The 18,524-nt window shown below is 45.6% G+C and overlaps 1 protein-coding gene across 1 annotated transcript in view; it reads left to right on the top strand.

The window, feature by feature from the left end:
- The window catches only part of EXTL3 (exostosin like glycosyltransferase 3), a 44,361-nt gene extending 26,797 nt beyond the window's left edge, over positions 1-17,564 (top strand). The window contains exons 5-6 of the mRNA XM_023755928.1: positions 7,566-7,694; positions 14,451-17,564. Coding sequence (XP_023611696.1) covers positions 7,566-7,694; positions 14,451-14,660 — 339 coding nt within the window. The 3' untranslated portion in view covers positions 14,661-17,564. The remainder of the gene's footprint in view (positions 1-7,565; positions 7,695-14,450) is intronic.
- The last annotated feature ends 960 nt before the right edge of the window (positions 17,565-18,524 follow it).

Here is an 18,524-nt window from a genome sequence, read left to right as displayed (position 1 = left end):
GTTCTCTTGCCTGGTTCTATCCAGGATCTCCAGCCAGGTTCTGTCCAGGATCTCCAGCCAAGTTCTTTAGCCAGGTTCTGTCTATATTGTCTTGTTACATCTGTATTTATACCAGTTGATTTTAATCCTATCAATTTCTATTCCAAAGGTTAGGGCGTTTCTTATCTCCATTCCAGGGAGTAAAGATTATGTAGCTTAAGCGTGATTGTTTTTAGTTAAAGTGATTAACTACCCACCTGGCACTTAGTTAAGGGGTTTTATTCCCTCCCTAACTTCAGGGAAAAATCCCTACCTGGGGAAACAACCTTTCTCGGAGAGGTGACCTTGGTTAAAACACATAGCGCCAAGAAGGGGAGCAAACATATTAAGAACAGTATGCCATATACGCCAGGTCCCTTGAAACATATGCTGTGCAGATGTTTCTTCCCTGCAGCGACTGTGTCAAGCAGCAAGGATGGACCGGCTTCCGGCAAATTCCCCCTTTTTTATTTTTTAAATGATAGCGCATGTAAATTAGCGGCCACTTCTCGGATTGGGTTGTTTAAGACTCGGAAGAAGACTGACAAGCAATGATAGCGAGCATAGCAATAAACATAGTGGATGGAGTGCACACAGAGCCTTGTAGAAGGTTGCTGGCCTCTTCAGTCAAGGATTTCAGCTGTCCTCAAGTCGGTGGTTTGGTTGTCCTTGTTGATCTGGCTAGCAGGCAGCATCACTGGCGATGGGCTTCCCGAAGTGTCAGCACATTGAACTGCTGGATCAAAGGGTCCATCAGGGCCGTGCTTGATGGTGATGTCGGTGTCCGGGGAGGAGTCAGCTGTGCCCTCTGGGTCGGGATGATATGGATGATACTGGGGAGGAGGATGAGATGGAGATGGAGGGTAGTAGAGAGAAAAAGAAGAGAAAGCAAAAGAACTACAAGGCATGGAAGTGTTTAGAAAAAAGAAGGAGAAGAAAGGGAAGAAGGCAGCATCCTGACACAGCCCTTTCCTTCAGCTGCCCCTTTCCCTGTGGTCCAAAGTGGAAATGGGAAACAAGTCCTGTTGCAGTGAGAGGGCAGCTGCTGTCAGCCAGTCTCTGTCTTTACCTGGGTCCGGATCTGAGCTGGGCGTGGGAAGTGAAGCAGCCATGGGAGCAGGAGACCTCCCTCAGAAGGGGCGAGTGTTCAAGCCCCTGCATAGTTGGGGGGGTGAGGATCTGTGCCCCACCTCTGTTGACCCCCAAGTTCTCTCCTGATGGCCCCTCTGCGGCTGTGCCTGTCTTAGGTTGTTCCTTCCTTGAGGAATCTTACCCGTCTCTGGCTAACCAGCCATCCTCCGGGGCCAAGCAGGGTGATGTGAGGTGAGGTTCTGTCTCCTTGGTAGCCTATGCCCCTGTGGCCTCCAAGCCCAGCACCAGCCTTGGGCTCCCCTCGCCTGCAAATGGACTGTGAGAAAGGGGTCCTTCTTGACACAAGGGCAAGAGGGGCCAATACTGGACAAAGGAGAGTCCTGGGACAGTGCTTTCTCAGCCCAGGATGTCAGGCTCTTTGCACAAGACAACTCCACATATGGGGCATATACCAAACACCTCCCAGTCATGGCAGAAAAGGGAGGTGCCCTTCCTGGAACAGTAGGGTAGGGAGATTCTAGAAGAGGCTGTGTTCAGGAGAGAAGGAGAAAGGCCAAAGAATCAGCAAACAAGTAGTCAGATTAAAAAAAAAAAGGAGAAAAGAAAAAGGAAAGGAGATGTGGGGCAAAGCTGGGACATATGGACAGACAAAAAGGAGGCACATGTGATCCTCCCAATGGACAGGTGATTCCAGCTCAGGGCTGCACATCTGCTGCAGATGGCCACTGGTCAGGTGTGCTAACTCGGCCTCCCGGGGGTGATGGTCCCCAGGAGGGAGCAGAAGCTGCTCCTTCTGGAAAGATACAAAACACAACCTCTTCCCCACATCATTACTAGATCTGGTAAAACTCTTGTCTGGTTTGTGTATCCTTGTACCAGGCTGAGTCGGCAGAGGCTATTGTACAGGAGGCCCGATGCCTTTTGGCTGCTGTACAACCCTCTGCATTGTATTTTTTTAAAAATTCAACATATTCAAAGCAGGCATAAAAAGAAAAACCCCAAATGCTCTCTTGTATCCTTTTTAAGAGTAGGATTGGCGCTTTCTGCTATTACCTGAGTCCTAATCTATCACCCCAGGGAGAGCTTGCCAATCCTGCACTTTCCCAGGGTGGAAAGGCTACAGTGGGGTTAAGGATAAGGCTCCTTGGGCCTACCTTCTCCCATGGCTTTACATTTACCTTTCCTTCCTCAGAAAAGCACGGACATACTTCTTGTATAAAACGTTCCGTCTGACTGGGAGTAACCTTAACTCCTTCTGCTAGCAAGCATATGTGTTAAAAGATCAATACGGAGTCTTTTTTCTTTAGACTCAGTATGGCACATCTTCTCAATCTAAGTTCTGTACTATCCACCTTCTTACCCTACTTATCCTCTATAGGGGGGTCTGCAGCACCCTGGTGGAGTCCTATCCATCCCGAGTGTGGGGGTTCTCAATGGCGGGGGGGGGGCTTACCTATGGGAATCCTGTTCCAGGGGTTCCTAAAGGTGTGGACGGAGTCGGCGAAGACTATCCACCCTCTTCCTACGGTGGAGTCCTATCCGTCCCGAGAGTGGGGCTTACCTGGTTCTATCCAGGATCTCCAGCCAGATTCTGTCCAGGTTCTCTTGCCATGTTCTTTCGCTAGGTTCTCCAGCCAGGTTCTGTCCAGGATCTCCAGCCAAGTTCTGTAGCCAGGTTCTGTCCCTCACTTAATTCTTAAATTTTCATGAAAGCAATGTAATTGAATATGCCTTACTGTTTTTTGAAAATCTTGATTTGACACTATGTTATGGCAAGTCAGAGATCTATTTCTAAATTAAGCATATTTTTGATAGTTGGTTTTAATCACTGTCCCTGGAAGAATACCTTATTGCTGGGCTTACTAAGTCATGATACTCATCAACCAATTTGGTGGCTTGTTGCTGAAATTGACTAGAATTTCCATCTTCCATGTTGCCATTCAGTTTTTTTAGCAAACCAATGAGGTGTTACATTATTATATTTAAGAGTAGTTTCCAACTTCATTTCAACTTTTTGTTCAGGAGATTTTTAAACAGGTTACAGAAGTTTTTTGTGTGTGTTTTTAAAATGTATACATCTGAAAATTTTTGTAGATTTTCATAAGTTATTTTTGGCATTAAAATTAGATAATTGTGAAAATACTGCTAAGCAAGTATTTTCATAATGGTTTTTCTGTTTTTTAAAGGCAGTTCTTGTTATAATTTCACCTTTCTCTTGATGATATGGGTTGTGGTTAATATACATTTTCTTATCAGCATATAATGGCAGCCACTGGCATTTAAAGGGTCAACATATCTTAATCACCTGCCTTTTTCTAAAAGAAAAATGTATAATTCATCTTTTTTTTCAAAAATATATTTTTATTGATTTCGGAGGGAGAGGGAAAGATAGAAACATCAATGAGAGAGAACCATTGATCGGCTGCATCCTGCATGCCCCCTACTGGGGCTCGAGCCCACAACCCGGCATGTGCCCTTGATAAGAATCGAATCCGGTACCCTTCAGTCCTCAGGCCGATGCTCTATCCATTGAGCCAAACCAGCTAGGGCTCATCTTTTAAGTTCACCATCTCTTAAGTACTTTGCCACCAAACCAGCAAACCACTGTATGCTACAAAAATTGTGTCATCAGTTTTTCATTACATAGATTCCATATTTAAGGTAATAAAATACATAAATCAGTTTTATTGAGCACCTTACCTCTTTATTCATTATCACCATATTGCAACACATCACAGTTAACATGTACCCTGTTTTATAGCATTTGCCCATTTCTGTAGTGTAAATATTCTTAGTATGGCTGATTTCAGGTTATTGACATAATCACTAAACATGGAGTTGGGAAGAAATGTGGATTTGCACATCGTTGTATAGTATTTTCACCATATAAATATGATAGACATAGACAACCTCAAGATAACAGTGAAATTTAGTTAATGATAGTAAAATATAACAATCTTTTAATTAAGTGATGAGCTTTAGGTTTTTTGTGTTTTTTTTTAAACTTTAAAGATTTAATAAAGCTTAAAATGGCTAGACATGTACACATCAAGAGAGACAGCCCACTAAAACGTCAATGCATACATTTCGCCTTTTCAAAAAGGCCATAACATGTTTCATTCAGAAAACAATTCATATATTGCGCAAAGGTAAAGTCCCAATATGCTGGGTCCAACCCAAGCATGTCCAGGGGTCCCCAGAGGTGTGGACGGAGTCGGCAAAGAAGGAATGACACGGAGACAGCGTTCAGTTGATCAGCAGCCTAGCCAGGATCTCTAGCCAAGTTCTGTAGCCAGGTTCTGGTCAGGATCTCCAACCAAGTTCTGTAGCCAGGTTCTGGTCCAGCCAGGTTCTGTCTCTAGGATCTCCTCCAGCCAGGTTCTGTCGCCAGGTTCTGTAGCAAGGTTCTCCAGCCAGGTTCTATCCAGGTTCTCCTGCCATGTTCTGTCTAGGTTCTACAGCCAAGTTCTGTAGCCAGGTTCTGTCTAGGTTCCACTTCTTGCTTTTCTACCATCTGTTGGGCCTCAGTTGTTAACTTCTTCAGCTGACCCCATGTTGGCACCTCAGTCCCTTGCATAGCCTTCCTTTTCTTCTTTTTCCCGCTTTCCTGTCATCGCGGCAACTCTAAGTCTTTGGAACGATGAGACAAGGAGCTTCTCTGGGTCCATTGTGGTGATGCACGTAATGCATTTACTCAATCCAAAGCAGGCATTAAAAAGAAAAACCCCAAATGCTCTCTTGTATCCATTTTAAGAGTAGGATTGGCGCTTTCCACTATTACCTGAGTCCTAATCTATCACCCCAGTGAGAGCTTTCCAATCCTGCACTTTTCCAGGGTGGAAAGGCTGCAGTGGGGTTAAGAATAAGGCTCCTTGGGCCTACCTTCTCGCATGCCTCTACATTTACCTTTCCGGCACCTTTCCTTCCTCAGAAAAGCATGGACATACTTCTTGTATAAAACATTCCGTCTGACTGGGAGTAACAACTCCTCTGCTAGCAAGCATATGTGTTAAAAGATCAATACAGAGTCTTTTTTCTTTAGATTCAGTGTGGCACATCTTCTTAATCTAAAGATCAATACAGAGTCTTCTTTCTTGGACTCAGTATGGCACATCTTCTCAATCTAAGTTCTGTACTATCCACCTTTTTACCCTACTTATCCTCTATAGGGGGGTCTGTAGCACCCTGGTGGAGTCCTATCCGTCCCGAGTGTGGGGGTTCTCAATTGGGGGGGGGCTTACCTAGGGGAATCCTGTTCCAGGGGTTCCCAAAGGTGTGGACGGAGTCGGCGAAGACTATCCACCCTCTTCCTACGGTGGAGTCCTATCCGTCCCGAGTGCGGGGGGGCTTACCTAGGGGTCCCTGTTCAGGCGCTAGATGCTGGGGTCTGACCCCAGCATGTCCAGGGGTCCCCAAAGGTGTGGACGGAGTCGGCGAAGAAGGAATGACATGGAGACAGCGTTCAGTTGATCAGCAGCCTAGCCAGGATCTCTAGCCAAGTTCTGGTGTAGGATCTCCAGCCAAGTTCTGGTCAGGATCTCCAACCAAGTTCTGTAGCCAGGTTCTGGTCAGGATCTCCAACCAAGTTCTGTAGCCAGGTTCTGGTCAGGATCTCCAACCAAGTTCTGTAGCCAGGTTCTGGTCAGGATCTCCAGCCAGGTTCTGTCTAGGGTCTCCTCCAGCCAGGTTCTGTCGCCAGGTTCTGTAGCAAGGTTCTCCAGCCAGGTTCTATCCAGGTTCTCCTGCCATGTTCTGTCTAGGTTCTACAGCCAAGTTCTGTCTAGGTTCTACAGCCAAGTTCTGTCTAGGTTCTCTTGCCATGTTCTCTTGCCATGTTCTCTCACTAGGTTCTCCAGCCAGGTTCTGTGTCCAGGTTCTGTCCAGGATCTTTTGCCAAGCTCTCTCGCTAGGTTCTGTCTCTAGGTTCTGTTGAGCTTTAGGTTTTTATTTTTTATTATAGTTATTTAAGTTTATACAACTATATTTTTAATAATAGCTATTTTTTCATAACAAGTTCACAAAATTTCTAAATAGTCTCACAACATTTCTGAAAACTTAGCAGTCAGCATTCATGAGCAGGTGTGAGCCAGCTTCAGCACACCATTCTGTGGGCCTTGCAGGACATTTCAGAACTTAGGCTTTTGGTCTGAGTGAGATGGGAAGCCATTGAGGGGTTTAGAGCAGCGATTTTCAACTTTTTTGTTGATCTGACAAAAAATAGGTATAATTTTGATTAATTTACACTAATGGCTATTGTTGTGTTGGTTGGTGTCAATTTTTTATTTGACAGTCTAAGGGAAAAGAGGTAAGTGTCCCTGACTAAATAGTCAGGTATTGCATGTTTTAAAATGCTTGTGCCACACCGGTTGAAAATCGCTGGTTTAGCGTGACATGTTAAGTTGGACTTTTAACATGATCACTCTGCTGTGCTGAGAATGGACTGTAGGGAAGAAAATATGGCATCAGAGAGACCATTTAGTTTTTATTTTTTTAAAATATATTTTTATTGATTTCAGAAAGGAAGGGAGAGGGGAGGGGGAGAGAGATAGAAACATCAATGATCAGAGAGAATCATTGATTGAGCCTGCAACCTGGGCATATGGCCTGACCAGGAATTGAACCATGACCTCCTGGTTCATAGGTCAAGGCTCAACCACTGAGCCATGCCAGGCAGGCCCAGCAGGGAGACTATTTAGACAATATGAGTAATCCAGCCAAGAAATGATGGTGGCTTGGAGCAGGGAGGCCAGTGGCAGTGGTGAGAAGTGATCAGATTCTAGACTTTGTATTGTGAGGCACTGAGGGATTGGATATTTCATGGCTCAATGACTTACTGAGAAGTCTGAGAAGATAACCAGTCTTTTGTTGTCAGAGAGAATGTTGTTCAACTGAACCAGTGTCTGACCTGATTTGACAAATTTTTAGATTGTTGTAAAATCACTGAGGTACTAAGGAAATTAAATGAAATTGCGATTCTCTAAGGGGGTGATAATGGCAATTTGGAAGGGGTCATTATTCATTGCAGAAGATCTGTCTTGCAGGATGCTAAGCCACCCTGGCCCCAACTCCCTAAATGCCAGTGATGGCTACCTCTTTTCTCCCACTTCCTAACAGCCCCTAGATCCACACTGTTGTTGTTAATCCTCACTGGAGGATATATTTTCCCATTGATTTTTCAGAGAGTGGATGAGAGGAGGGAGGGGGGATAGATAGATAGAAAGAGAAACATTGATGTGAGAGAGACACATTGCTTGGTTTCCTCCTGCATGCGCCCTGACTGGGCTGAGATCGAACCTGCAACCCTTAATCAGGAAATCAAACTCTTGACCCTTTGGTGCATAGGCTGACACTCCAACAACTTAGTCACACTGGCCAGGGCATCTGCTCATATTTTTGGGGAAAGCCAAAGAAGTATGGTCTCTAACAGAGTGTGATTCTTTTTCTTTCCCTGACAGTACTATGCCTACCTGTATTCTTACGTGATGCCCCAGGCCATCCGAGATATGGTGGATGAATACATCAACTGTGAGGACATTGCCATGAACTTCCTTGTCTCCCACATCACTCGGAAACCCCCTATCAAGGTGAGGGTTCCACTTCTGGTGGGTCTGGGGTGCATGAATACTGAATTCACTTAGTTTGCAGTAGTGCGGCATGTAACCGTACCTCAGAGTCCTCATCTGTAAAATGGGGATAATGATACCATCAACCAAAAAAGGATTGTCTGAAGGTTAAATTAGTTGTTAATTCAGTGGCTCTTCACTCTTAAGGGTAAAATAGATAAAACTCAGAGGATTTGGAACTTGGTTGGGAAAAATGTTACATCTTCAAGTTTTACTAATCTCTAACTGGAATTTTTATCAGTTATGAAACAGGCTACAATTCATAAGCGCCTTTGCAGTAATTGTGATTTGTCACCAGTAGTACTCAGACATTTTCATATCACATTTGCTCTTGCATCTCAAAATGCCACTTGCTACCAAATGCATTTAGATCTAGAAAAGAACACATATATTACTGTATTTCAGTATAACTTGTTTCCTTTGTAATCGCATGTAGTTAATATTAAGCATTTAAAAACATTCTGAGGTGGAGTCCACAGGTTTCCCCAGATTGCCAAGTCAGAGTGGAGGGGACTCCTGTGGCACAAAAATTTAAGAATGTCTGGGTTAAATTATGTAAAGCTCTAAGAATAATGCCCGGCACATAAGTAATTGCTAAAAAAGTTACTTAGTTTTAAAACAAGAACAAAAGTGCCGTCAGAATTCTAGAAATTTGAGTTTTGTTTTTATCTTTGAGTTGCTGAATAGATTTGATCAGAGTATCCCAATTTCATGCTCAGCGCATAGAAAGACCATTTCCATCACCCTTTCTGTCATCACTGCAGGTTCAGATGAGTGAGAGCTCTCCTGGTGAGGGCTAGGGGAGGCCTGGTAAGGGCCTTCATAATGATTAATACTAGAAAGAATCTGTGTGTCAATTCAAATGAGCAGTATTTATGACTGTGCTCTGTCAGTATTCATGCCATAGCCTGATGTCCTTAGAAACATTACTTAAAGCCTTATTTTATTATTGTTTAAAAGGCATATTATTTAATATTACAAAATAATAAGTTATCTTTATGGATATCATTACTGCCATGAGTATATAATATTTTATTCTTACATATTGAAGGTAAGTTTTATATAAATAACCAACAGTCTGTACTAATAACGATAAATCGTATCTTTGGTGGGAAGCATTGTGATAATCAAAGGACATTGGATCCATGCAACAAAGGGTAACAAGTGGGGGCTAGGTGGAGGTGGACAAAGGGGGGTGGAAAGAGGGGACATTTTAATACTGTCAACAATAAAAAAAAGTTTATGTAAAACAACAACACAAAAGAGAGATAGAAAAGCATTTGGGGGCCTTCTGCATCCATTTATACCTAGCAAGCCCTTTTCCAAGTATGGCTCAGGGTTATAACTTTAACTCCTGATAACCCCATAGTTTCTTCTATCCTAGTGCCTTCTGCTAGCAGTGGTTCTCAACCTTCTGGCCCTTTAAATACAGTTCCTCATGTTGTGACCCAACCATAAAATTATTTTCGTTGCTACTTCATAACTGTAATGTTGCTACTGTTATGAATCGTAATGTAAATATCTGATATGCAGGATGGTCTTAGGCGACCCCTGTGAAAGGGTCGTTCGGCTGTCAAAGGGGTCGAGACCCACAGGTTGAGAACCGCTGTGCTAAAGCCTCACAAAAGAATAATTAGCAAAATAATGCATCCAATTGTGTGGGTTTTTTTAGAAATTGTGACTGATAATAGTCACAGTTATTTTCATAAAAGTAGTATGTTTGCCAGGTACAGTGATAGATCTGATATAAAACAGTGAAAAGCATACTTCTTTGCAAACTTTACGGTTTGGGAGACAAGGCCTTAGAAAGAAGTTAATGATTGGTGAAATTTTCTATTCCTTCTTCTCCTTTCTTATGTGGCCAGGGACTGGGCTTCAGCCAAGATGTGTGCTTCCATTTATACCTCCCTCATAGGTCAGAGACAGCCATGAAAGTCAGGCTCTGAGTGATTAGGTGTCACCTGAAACTCTTACAGACATGATGAATTTTTCACCTTCATCAAAGTGTGTTTGTCTATATTATTAGACTAATTAAACACTGGTCTAATCTCTTCAGTGTAGAGAATGAGATGGAAATAATTTGCACATGGTATACATGCCTCTTACCAAGTGAAAACTTAAGAAGTAATTATTCTCTGTGAATTTTCTCAGTCTTACGGGAATATAAGAGGAATTCAATTCAAGATCAGGGTGAACTTTTTAAAATCAAAGGCCCAATAAATTAAGAATGCCTTCAAATTTTGAGTTAATTTCTTCAAATTCTGAGTCCAGTTATGCACTTTATAGTATAGAACCAGTTAGCATTATTTTCATTAACTTACCTACTTTCAATAGCATCAGGTATATGTACTATTTTGTATTCTGAAATAGTAATTTCTTTTTGTATTAAATACTTCAAAATTACACTGTTGAACTGTTCTCTCCGTTGTTAAAATTAGAAAGGTTGGCCCTAGCCAGTTTGGCTCAGTAGATAGAGTGTTGACCCACAGACTGAAGGGTCCCGGGTTCAATTCCAGTCAAGGGCACGTACCTTGGTTGCAGGTTCCTCAGCCCTGGTTGGGGTGTGTGCAGGAGGCAACCAATCGATGTGTCTCTCTCACATCAATGTTTCTCTCCCTCTCCCTCTCACTCTCTCTCTAAAAAATCAGTGGAAAAATATCCTTGGTTGAGAATTAATGAAAAAACCACACAAAAAAACAAACAAAAAAATTAGAAAGGTTGGTTGGTTTTATGATTAGCAGTGTTCTTTTAATAATGTTAATATCTTAACGATACTGACTAAAGAACAGGGAGTTAATGTTCTTAGAGCAATTGCTGCTTTGAATATTGTAATGTTACATTTTCCAGGAGGAAAAAGATCTAGACTATAAATAGGCTTTATGCAGAATAAGGATTTGGGGGGTAAGATTAATGATGTTTAGGTACAAACTTAGAATGAGTAGTAAATAAGCCATGGAGACGTAATGCGCGTTATAACGGCTATGGGCAATACCATTATCATATTGCTGCATCGGCAATCATATTGCAAGCCGAGGATCGCTGGCAACACCAGAACTGAGGAGGCAGGGAACAAGCTGTTCCCCAAGCCTTCTGAGAGAATGGACACCTTGACTTCAGACTTGTAGCATCCAGGACTGTGAGAGGATAAATGTTTGTTTCTAAGTCTCTAGGTTTGTGGTCATTTGTTTTAGCGGCCCTAGGACACTAATACAGTCACTATCATGCCTTCAATGGTGCTCACACCATTGTTTTCCTTTATGCTTTTGTCACCTAAGCATCCATCCCTAAACACTGTGGCTTACTTGTAAGATAAACCTTTTTGTGTTAAAGTAGATTTAGATTTACAGACAGTTGTGAAGCTAGTATGGAATTCCCACCTACTCCATGCCGTTACCTTGTTATTAGCATCTTATATCAGTGTGGTCCACTGGTCCCAATGAAGGAACCAGTATTGATACACCATATTACTCGTCTGTCCTTTATTTGGATTTCCTTAGTTTTTGCTAGAATGATAATGTAGTAGAATAATGTAAAGTGTAACCAAGAGCATATGTGAGCAGCTGTGTGCCCTAAACTCTCAGTTCCCACATTCTTGGACCACATTCCATGGTTCTCTGGGGTAGAAAGCCTGACGAGAGCACGAGGAGCTGACTCTGCGTAACTAGCCCACACCTACGGCGCAGGCCACACTCGGGAATGAGGCCAGACAAGTTACACCTGCTCCCCCAGTGAAGCCCGTAGAGAGGCTCTGGACTGGCAGGGACTACTGGACCATGGAGAGTCTGCAGCAGACATATGCACCCCAGGCCGATCGATTCCCTACAGTTCCCTTAGCCACATTCCCACTAACGAGAGGTTAGAGGAGCAACCCAGGAGATGCCTTTAAGCCAATGCTTGGTCATTGGTCAGCAGGGTTAAGTACAAAACGAGTTCCACAAGTGAGCTTGACCAGAACCGGGCAGAGCAGGTGAAAGATTCCAAGGCCCCCTTAGAGCCCAGCACAGAGGGTGGGAGGGGAGATATGTGTTCTGCTGTGGGCACAGTGGCAAGTTCTGTTCTGCTGTCCTGGCCCAATTGGTACAGGTCCTACCAGCTTTCTGGGTCTGCCATCTGGTGGCCCTGAGCTTTCACTTCTGAACCTAAACTTCCCAGCCTCAAGCATACACAGAGCAGGACTGCTGGAGGCAGAGGGCTCTCTGAGGAGGTGCAGTCATCATGAGAATGGGCGGGTCCTCCATACCCCTTCCCTGGGGTGGGGCAGGTAAAGAGCACGCTGGGTCCCAGGGGCAGAGTGCAGCTCCGAGCAGGAAGGAGTGCAGCTGGGAGAAGGGGAGGAAGTCAGTGTCTTTCTTCTGTTCCAGGATCACTTTGCCATTTTAAATTTTAAATAAATGGAATCATACAGTGTCACTTCTCCATGTCTCTTAATTTTGCTTTCATATTTTTAAAGCTTTTTGTCAGTATTTTCCATATATTCCATATAATAATTTTAGTATACTTTTCATCACTAACATTTTCTTCATGCCCATCAATTGAGTTTGATTTAACTCAATATACTTTTCATTTCTGTTGTTCTATTTGGTTCCTTTTCATATTTGGTTCCTTTTCATATCTGTTAGGACTTTTTTGATAGTCCCTGTTTCTTCCATTAAACTTTGAGAAATCTTTCAAAATTGCATCATAATATTATACACATTTATTGTTACAGTCACTCTGATAATCCTGCTATTTTGCAGTGTTTTGGGATCTGATTCTGTTGTTTGTTTCTTCCTTATGTGGCTCATTTCCATTCTTGTGACTTTTTTTCTTGTTAATCCTCACCCAAGAATATTTTTCCATTGATTTTTAGAGGGTGGAAGGGTAGGGGAGAGACAGAGAAACATCAATGAGAGAGGGAGAGAGAGAGAGAGAGAGAGACAGACAGACATCGATTGGTTACCTTCTGCACACGCCCAGACAGGGCCAGGGATTGAGCTTGCAACCGAGGTACAAGCCCTTGACCAGTAATCGAACCTGAGACCCACCCTTCAGTCCACAGGCTGATGCTCTATCCACTGAGCCAAACTGGTTAGGGCTTTGTGACTTTGTTGTTAATTCTCACATGAGGATATGTTTTCCATTGCTTTTCAGAGGGAGTGGCGGGGCGGCGGGGGGGGGGGGGGAGAGAAACATCGATGTGAGAGACACATCAGCTGGTTGCTTCTCGCATGTGCCCCAACTGGGAGTGAACCACAACCCAGGTACATGCCCTTAACCTGGAATCAAACCCGATGCTTGGGCTGGTGCTCTAGTCGCTGGGCCACACCAGCTAGGGCACAGTTTGTGACTTTTGATTGTGAGGTTATATTCTTTAGGATTTTACCTGTGTCTCTTTGAGGTCTAAGTTTGCACCTGAGAGGATTTGCATTTCCTTCTCCTGCATCCCTCAGGTCTACTTGAGACCTGTGTAAGTTAAGTGAGCATCTTGGGACTGTTTAGGACACACAGCAACATACATTCCAGCCTCAGGTGTGTGAGGGCCAGCGTGTGCTTAAAAGTGGTCAGAAGTGCTGTTCCTTCTCCGCTTAGAGCTGAGACTGAGCAGAAAACGTTTCCTTCCTGTCGCTCTCTGTGGGCTGCCTCTATCCCACGCAGCGTCTGGTACAGCGGGTCCCAGTGCTTCACACAGTCTCCTGTCTGACTTCACACTCTTGCCTCCCAAGTCTGATAAAGACCCCACGCTCCTGGCTGCCTCACTACATTCAGGCCTTTCCATTCTTTTGGCCTCTGAGGATTTTGTTTTTCATTACAAGCTCAGACACATATTTAAAGAGATGGTTTACATATATCTTACCCTGTTTTTTTCCCGCCAGGTATTCTGTGCTGAGGGGTTTTATGTTATGTGGTCGGCCACATTGTTGATAGTGAAACTGTTACATTATTCTCCATACTTTCCTAATTGCCTGAAGTTTCCTAATAATAACTACTAAACTGTAATATGACTACTTTCCCATGTCTTTTTCCCTCCCCTTTATTTCTTTTTTTTAAAAAAAATCCTCACCCAAGGAGTGAGGATATTTTTTCCCATTAATTTTTAGAGAGAGTGGAAGGGAAGGGGGAGGGGGAGAGAGCAAGAGAGAGAAACACCGACGTGTTAGAGACACAATGATTCGTTGCCTCCTGCTTGCACCCTGACTGGGGCTGGGGATTGAACCTGCAACCGAGGTACGTGCCTTTGACCAGGAATCGAACCCTTTCAGTTTGTGGGCTGATGCTCTGACCACTGGGAAAAACTGACCAGGGTCCCATGTCTTTTGTAATTTTGTTAAAAACTTTTTATGGTTGTATAGTATTTTATAATTATTTAACTAGTGCCCTTTTGATGGGTCATTTTCCAGTATTTTGCTATTAAAGATATTGAGAAACAACTTTATACCTACATTTTTCTGGGCAGCCAAGAAGAATACTAGCAGCAGTTACTAAACAGGTAACACTGACCATTTTAAAGCTCCTGATACCTGTTAATTACAGGCCGTTGGGAAGAGCCCCTTTATGTGTTGTAGCCACGTGTGTGGCAGGCGGCAGCCAGGGCACTGGCCCTGATTCCCTCCGAGCGCATGTGGCTGTCTGAGGCCGTGTCTTCCCTGTGGACGTGGACGCATCGGGTTGGTTAAGCTGTGGGGTTCCTCAGCGTTGGCACCTGTGATCCTCACTGTGCTCCTTCTTCCCTGTTCCAAGGTGACCTCACGGTGGACTTTCCGATGCCCAGGATGCCCCCAGGCCCTGTCCCACGATGATTCCCACTTTCACGAGCGGCACAAATGCATCAACTTCTTTGTCAAGGTGTACGGCTACATGCCCCTGCTGTACACGCAGTTCAGGGTGGACTCTGTGCTCTTCAAGACCCGCCTGCCCCACGACAAGACCAAGTGCTTCAAGTTCATCTAGGGGCCTCGCAGGTTTGGGGAGAGGATGCGCAGAGTGAGGGAGGTGGCTCCTGGACGTGGAAGGACCCCAGGCACATCCACGGGGTGGGTGGCCAGACCCTCTGCTGGGGGAGGCGGCGGGAAGAGTGGAAAGGAAAGAGTTGCCTTTCTCTTGAAGCTGCCACGCTGGGCCTGGAACCCGGACAGAGGACACTGGGACTCCCTGCACAGGGCACTGACTGATAGCTTACACTGAGGACATGGGGGCTCTGGAGAGTCACTCACACAGGTCATAAGCCCAGGACAGCTGGTTTGTGGTTTTTAAATCCAGTAACAACTATTATTATTATTTAAAAAGAAAATGTTTCAGATTTGCCATTCGAGGCTTATTTATATATATGTGTGTGTATATATACATATGTATGTGTATGTATATATATTGCACACATACTCACATGCATATACATATATATATTTGGGGGGAATTTGAAATTTCTGCCTGTCTCACAAAGTGAGGGACCCACCAAGGCTCCTGATGTACTCTCTTTTGGTGGAGATGGATCCTGGCCTTAGGGATCTGGCTCATCCTTAAAGATCATCTCCATTCTCCCCAGAGGATGTGCAGAAACAAAAAAAGGGCCGGCTGGCCCTCTTATGGGGCCCGGGATGAGATAAGACCTGTCGGTTTGTTCCTTCTCCCTTTGTACTGCCAACGGCGCTCCGTGACTCCTGTCTCCTCTCCCTTGAGTCCCTGGGGAGGGCGGACCTGCATCTCGGGGACAGTTGAGCTTCCTTGTGCTGGATCACTGGTGTGTGTAGAGTCACGATGAGGTCATGCTGTCCCAGGACTGTCCCTGCTTTTTCCTTCTCTTCCATGTTGGAACCAGAGGAAGGAGGAAGGGGACCCCCAAGGCAGCACTTCCAAGTGGCTCTTTTGTCCACCCCCCTTTTATAAATGTGTTTTGGCTTCAGGCTTTCCTGAGGGTTGTCTCCTGTGTAAGAGAACAGAACTGGCGGGCTGCCCTCCCAGGTGTGGTCTGAAGTGGTTTGCAGGTGGGCCTTCTCTCTGTGACTTGGAATAAGCAAGCGTCCTTTGTGGCCCCCCACCCGGCTGGCCGGTGAGTCTTACGCAAGGCAGCTGCCTTGGCATAAATACCTGGGTGAAATTCACCTTCCCCTCCACCGTATCTTACCTGTAGTTTTTGGATCCCTAATGCCTGGTTGTTCCAGAACACCCCGAGGTTTGGTATGTGCCAGAACAATGGGAGGATCTAACGCCCTTTCCTTGACTTCTGACTGAAATATCATAGGCATTTTCACCCACATTGTCACTTTCCTTGGGTTTAAATTTCTATTCCCTGGGCTGAGATAGGAAAAGCTCATTTTTCTTTTGTGGTGACGGCAGTAGGATAAGCAAAGAGGGTGTTAATGGCATTTGGCAGGGATTCAGCCCATGCCTTTGGCCCTTTTTCTGGACCCCACTTCCTTCCAGTGAAGTTGAGTGTAGCTGGTTTTCTGCACCTGAACAAAAGCTCAGGTCTGTCCTGGTCATGCACATGCCTTAAACCGGTCCGTCTTCCCCAGACCTTGACACCTGTGCTTCTATTTCTTGGGGGCACATTCTCCTGTGACCTGCCTGTACCAGTGGGTTCTCTTCAAGTATCATTTTGAAGCCAGGCTCTGTCCTGTAGATACACCCGACCGTAGGGCTAGCTTGACCTAAGTGGCCTCTCCGCGGGCAAGCAGGACCAGGGCTGCTCCCAGGGCGGGTGGTGTCCTCCAGGTCCGCAGCGGCATCTTCTCGGGGCCCTCCTGCCGAGGCAGCTGCCTAGGAGATTGAGTTACACTGCTCAGCAACCCAGCAAAGGGTCCAGACTCCCAGCATCCTAACTTTCTAGCGTCCTTTCCTTGACTTCTGACTGTATTCTTTTTAGCAGTAGCCTTCTTCCCTCGGGAAGCCAAAGAGTGTGGTGTGTCGAGCTATGTATGTGGCTGCTATTTTTATCTTGTTTATTTCAATGTGAGGAACTAATATACTGCCCTTCAGTGGGACGTGGTGGGAAACGAGCAGTCTGTGTTAGGATCCCCTCCAGAGGAGCCAGATCGTTGGGTCCCTGAAGGCTGTTGGTGGATCCAGGAGTAGCCGAACGAGCTGAGATCATGGAGAACGTCAGCGTGTGCTGTAGGCAAGGTTGTGATGCCAGAGCTTCAAACAAGGATGCTCTATTGGGACCTGGATGGACACTGACATGAAGGACCCCACAGCAGGCTCTGGTGGACACTAAGAAAACAGCCGTGTTGTTAGACACTCCTCAGCAGCAAGCAGCAGGGCAGGCGGATCTTCTGGATTGTGGGTCAGGTGCTCCTGGAGCTTGGCTGCTGGGTTTTGCCATGTGGCTTGGGGGGGAGGGGGCGCACTCTGTGCTTCGAAGGCCTTTGGTGCTGATCGTTACCTTGGGAAGCCCGATGTCACCTACACCACCTGTGACTCACCTGGAACACGGAACAGCTCTGAAGATCCACGTGGGTTTCCTTGGCTGTTGAAGGGAACACCCAGGGCCCAGGACATCTTGCTCTCCAGGTAGCGGTTTGCTCTTCTCCGTGAGGGGAATCCCGAGTGAGGGCCTCCCAAGGTGCTCGGCAGCCGTTCTGTGCTGGGCACCTCTGGCCAGGCTGTCGGCTGTGGGAGCACTTCCAGCCGGGGCCCGAGCACAGGGCTGAGGGCTCATCTTGCGGGAGGGTAACCCCTTCAGTAGTTGCCTGCCTCTGTGCTCATGAGCTCCTGGTTTGAGATGATGACACTTAGAAGGGGGAGCTCTCTGCTATCCATGCCATGTCTATCCGCCCACCCTTTCTAGTCATGAGCACAATGGTCTGACATGGGATTTTTGTAAAAAAAAAATAAAATACATGGAGACTAACTCAAGCAGCGTGGTAGTCTTTTGTGGTTTCCTCTGCAAGGACAGAGAGTGACCTGAGAGAAGGTGCCTGCTGGTTCCAGGGCGCCACCAGAGCACAGCCTGGAGCAGCCTGCATGCCTAAACCCAGGTGATGCTGCACACAGGCACGAACCCAGCTGCCTGGCCTGCGCCTGCTTCTGCGATTACTCAGTCAGTCAGAGAGGAATCCAGGTGTCATTTAACTGGTGTGAGTGGGATGTGGGATGGCATGTGGCATATATGCCACCTTTAATTTTTCATAGTAATTTTAAAACGTGTGGCCCTGACCGGTTTGGCTCAGTGGATGGAGCGTCGGCCTGCGGACTGAAAGGTCCCAGGTTCGATTCCGGTCAAGGGCATGTACCTTGGTTGCGGTCACATCCCCAGTAGGGAGTGTGCAGGAGGCAGCTGATCGATGTTTCTCTCTTGTCAATGTTTCTATCTCTCTATCCCTCTCCCTTCCTCTCTGTAAAAAATCAGTAACATATATATAAAAAATAAATAAAACGTGTGGATGTGGTGAGTGCAGGGGAGCTTGTGTGTGCATGTTCCAATGCACAGAGGACAGGGCTGGCCTGGAGTGGCCTGGGTTGGTCTAGAGGTCGCTTTGTTGAGATTCGAGGAGTCACTGAAAGTACCTACGTCTAGTTGGTGCTTCTCAACTGTCAGAGCCCAGTCCTTTGGTGTCTGGCTCCGACTGCTGCTTGGCTATGCGATCAAAGCCATCCTCGGAGAGAGCGTGAGTTGGGTGTCGCAGATGGTGGAAATCGGAAAGAAGACAGGAAACTGGGGCAAGCTGAGTTGGGGGGGCTCCTGTCCTAGGCTCTGTGGTTGGGAGTTTGGGTCACATGGACAATCCTAAGTGTGTGGGACCCAAAAGTCTGATACCTGCAAGTGTTGACAATCGATCAGGTAGGTTTGCGCAGGTGAGGCGGGTAGATATGTCA

This window comes from Myotis lucifugus, unplaced genomic scaffold, assembly GCF_000147115.1.
Source record: "Myotis lucifugus unplaced genomic scaffold, Myoluc2.0 scaffold_1, whole genome shotgun sequence".
NCBI lineage: Eukaryota > Metazoa > Chordata > Mammalia > Chiroptera > Vespertilionidae > Myotis > Myotis lucifugus.
Note: the sequence above shows the minus strand (reverse complement) of the source record. Positions and strands in the feature narration are given on the sequence as shown.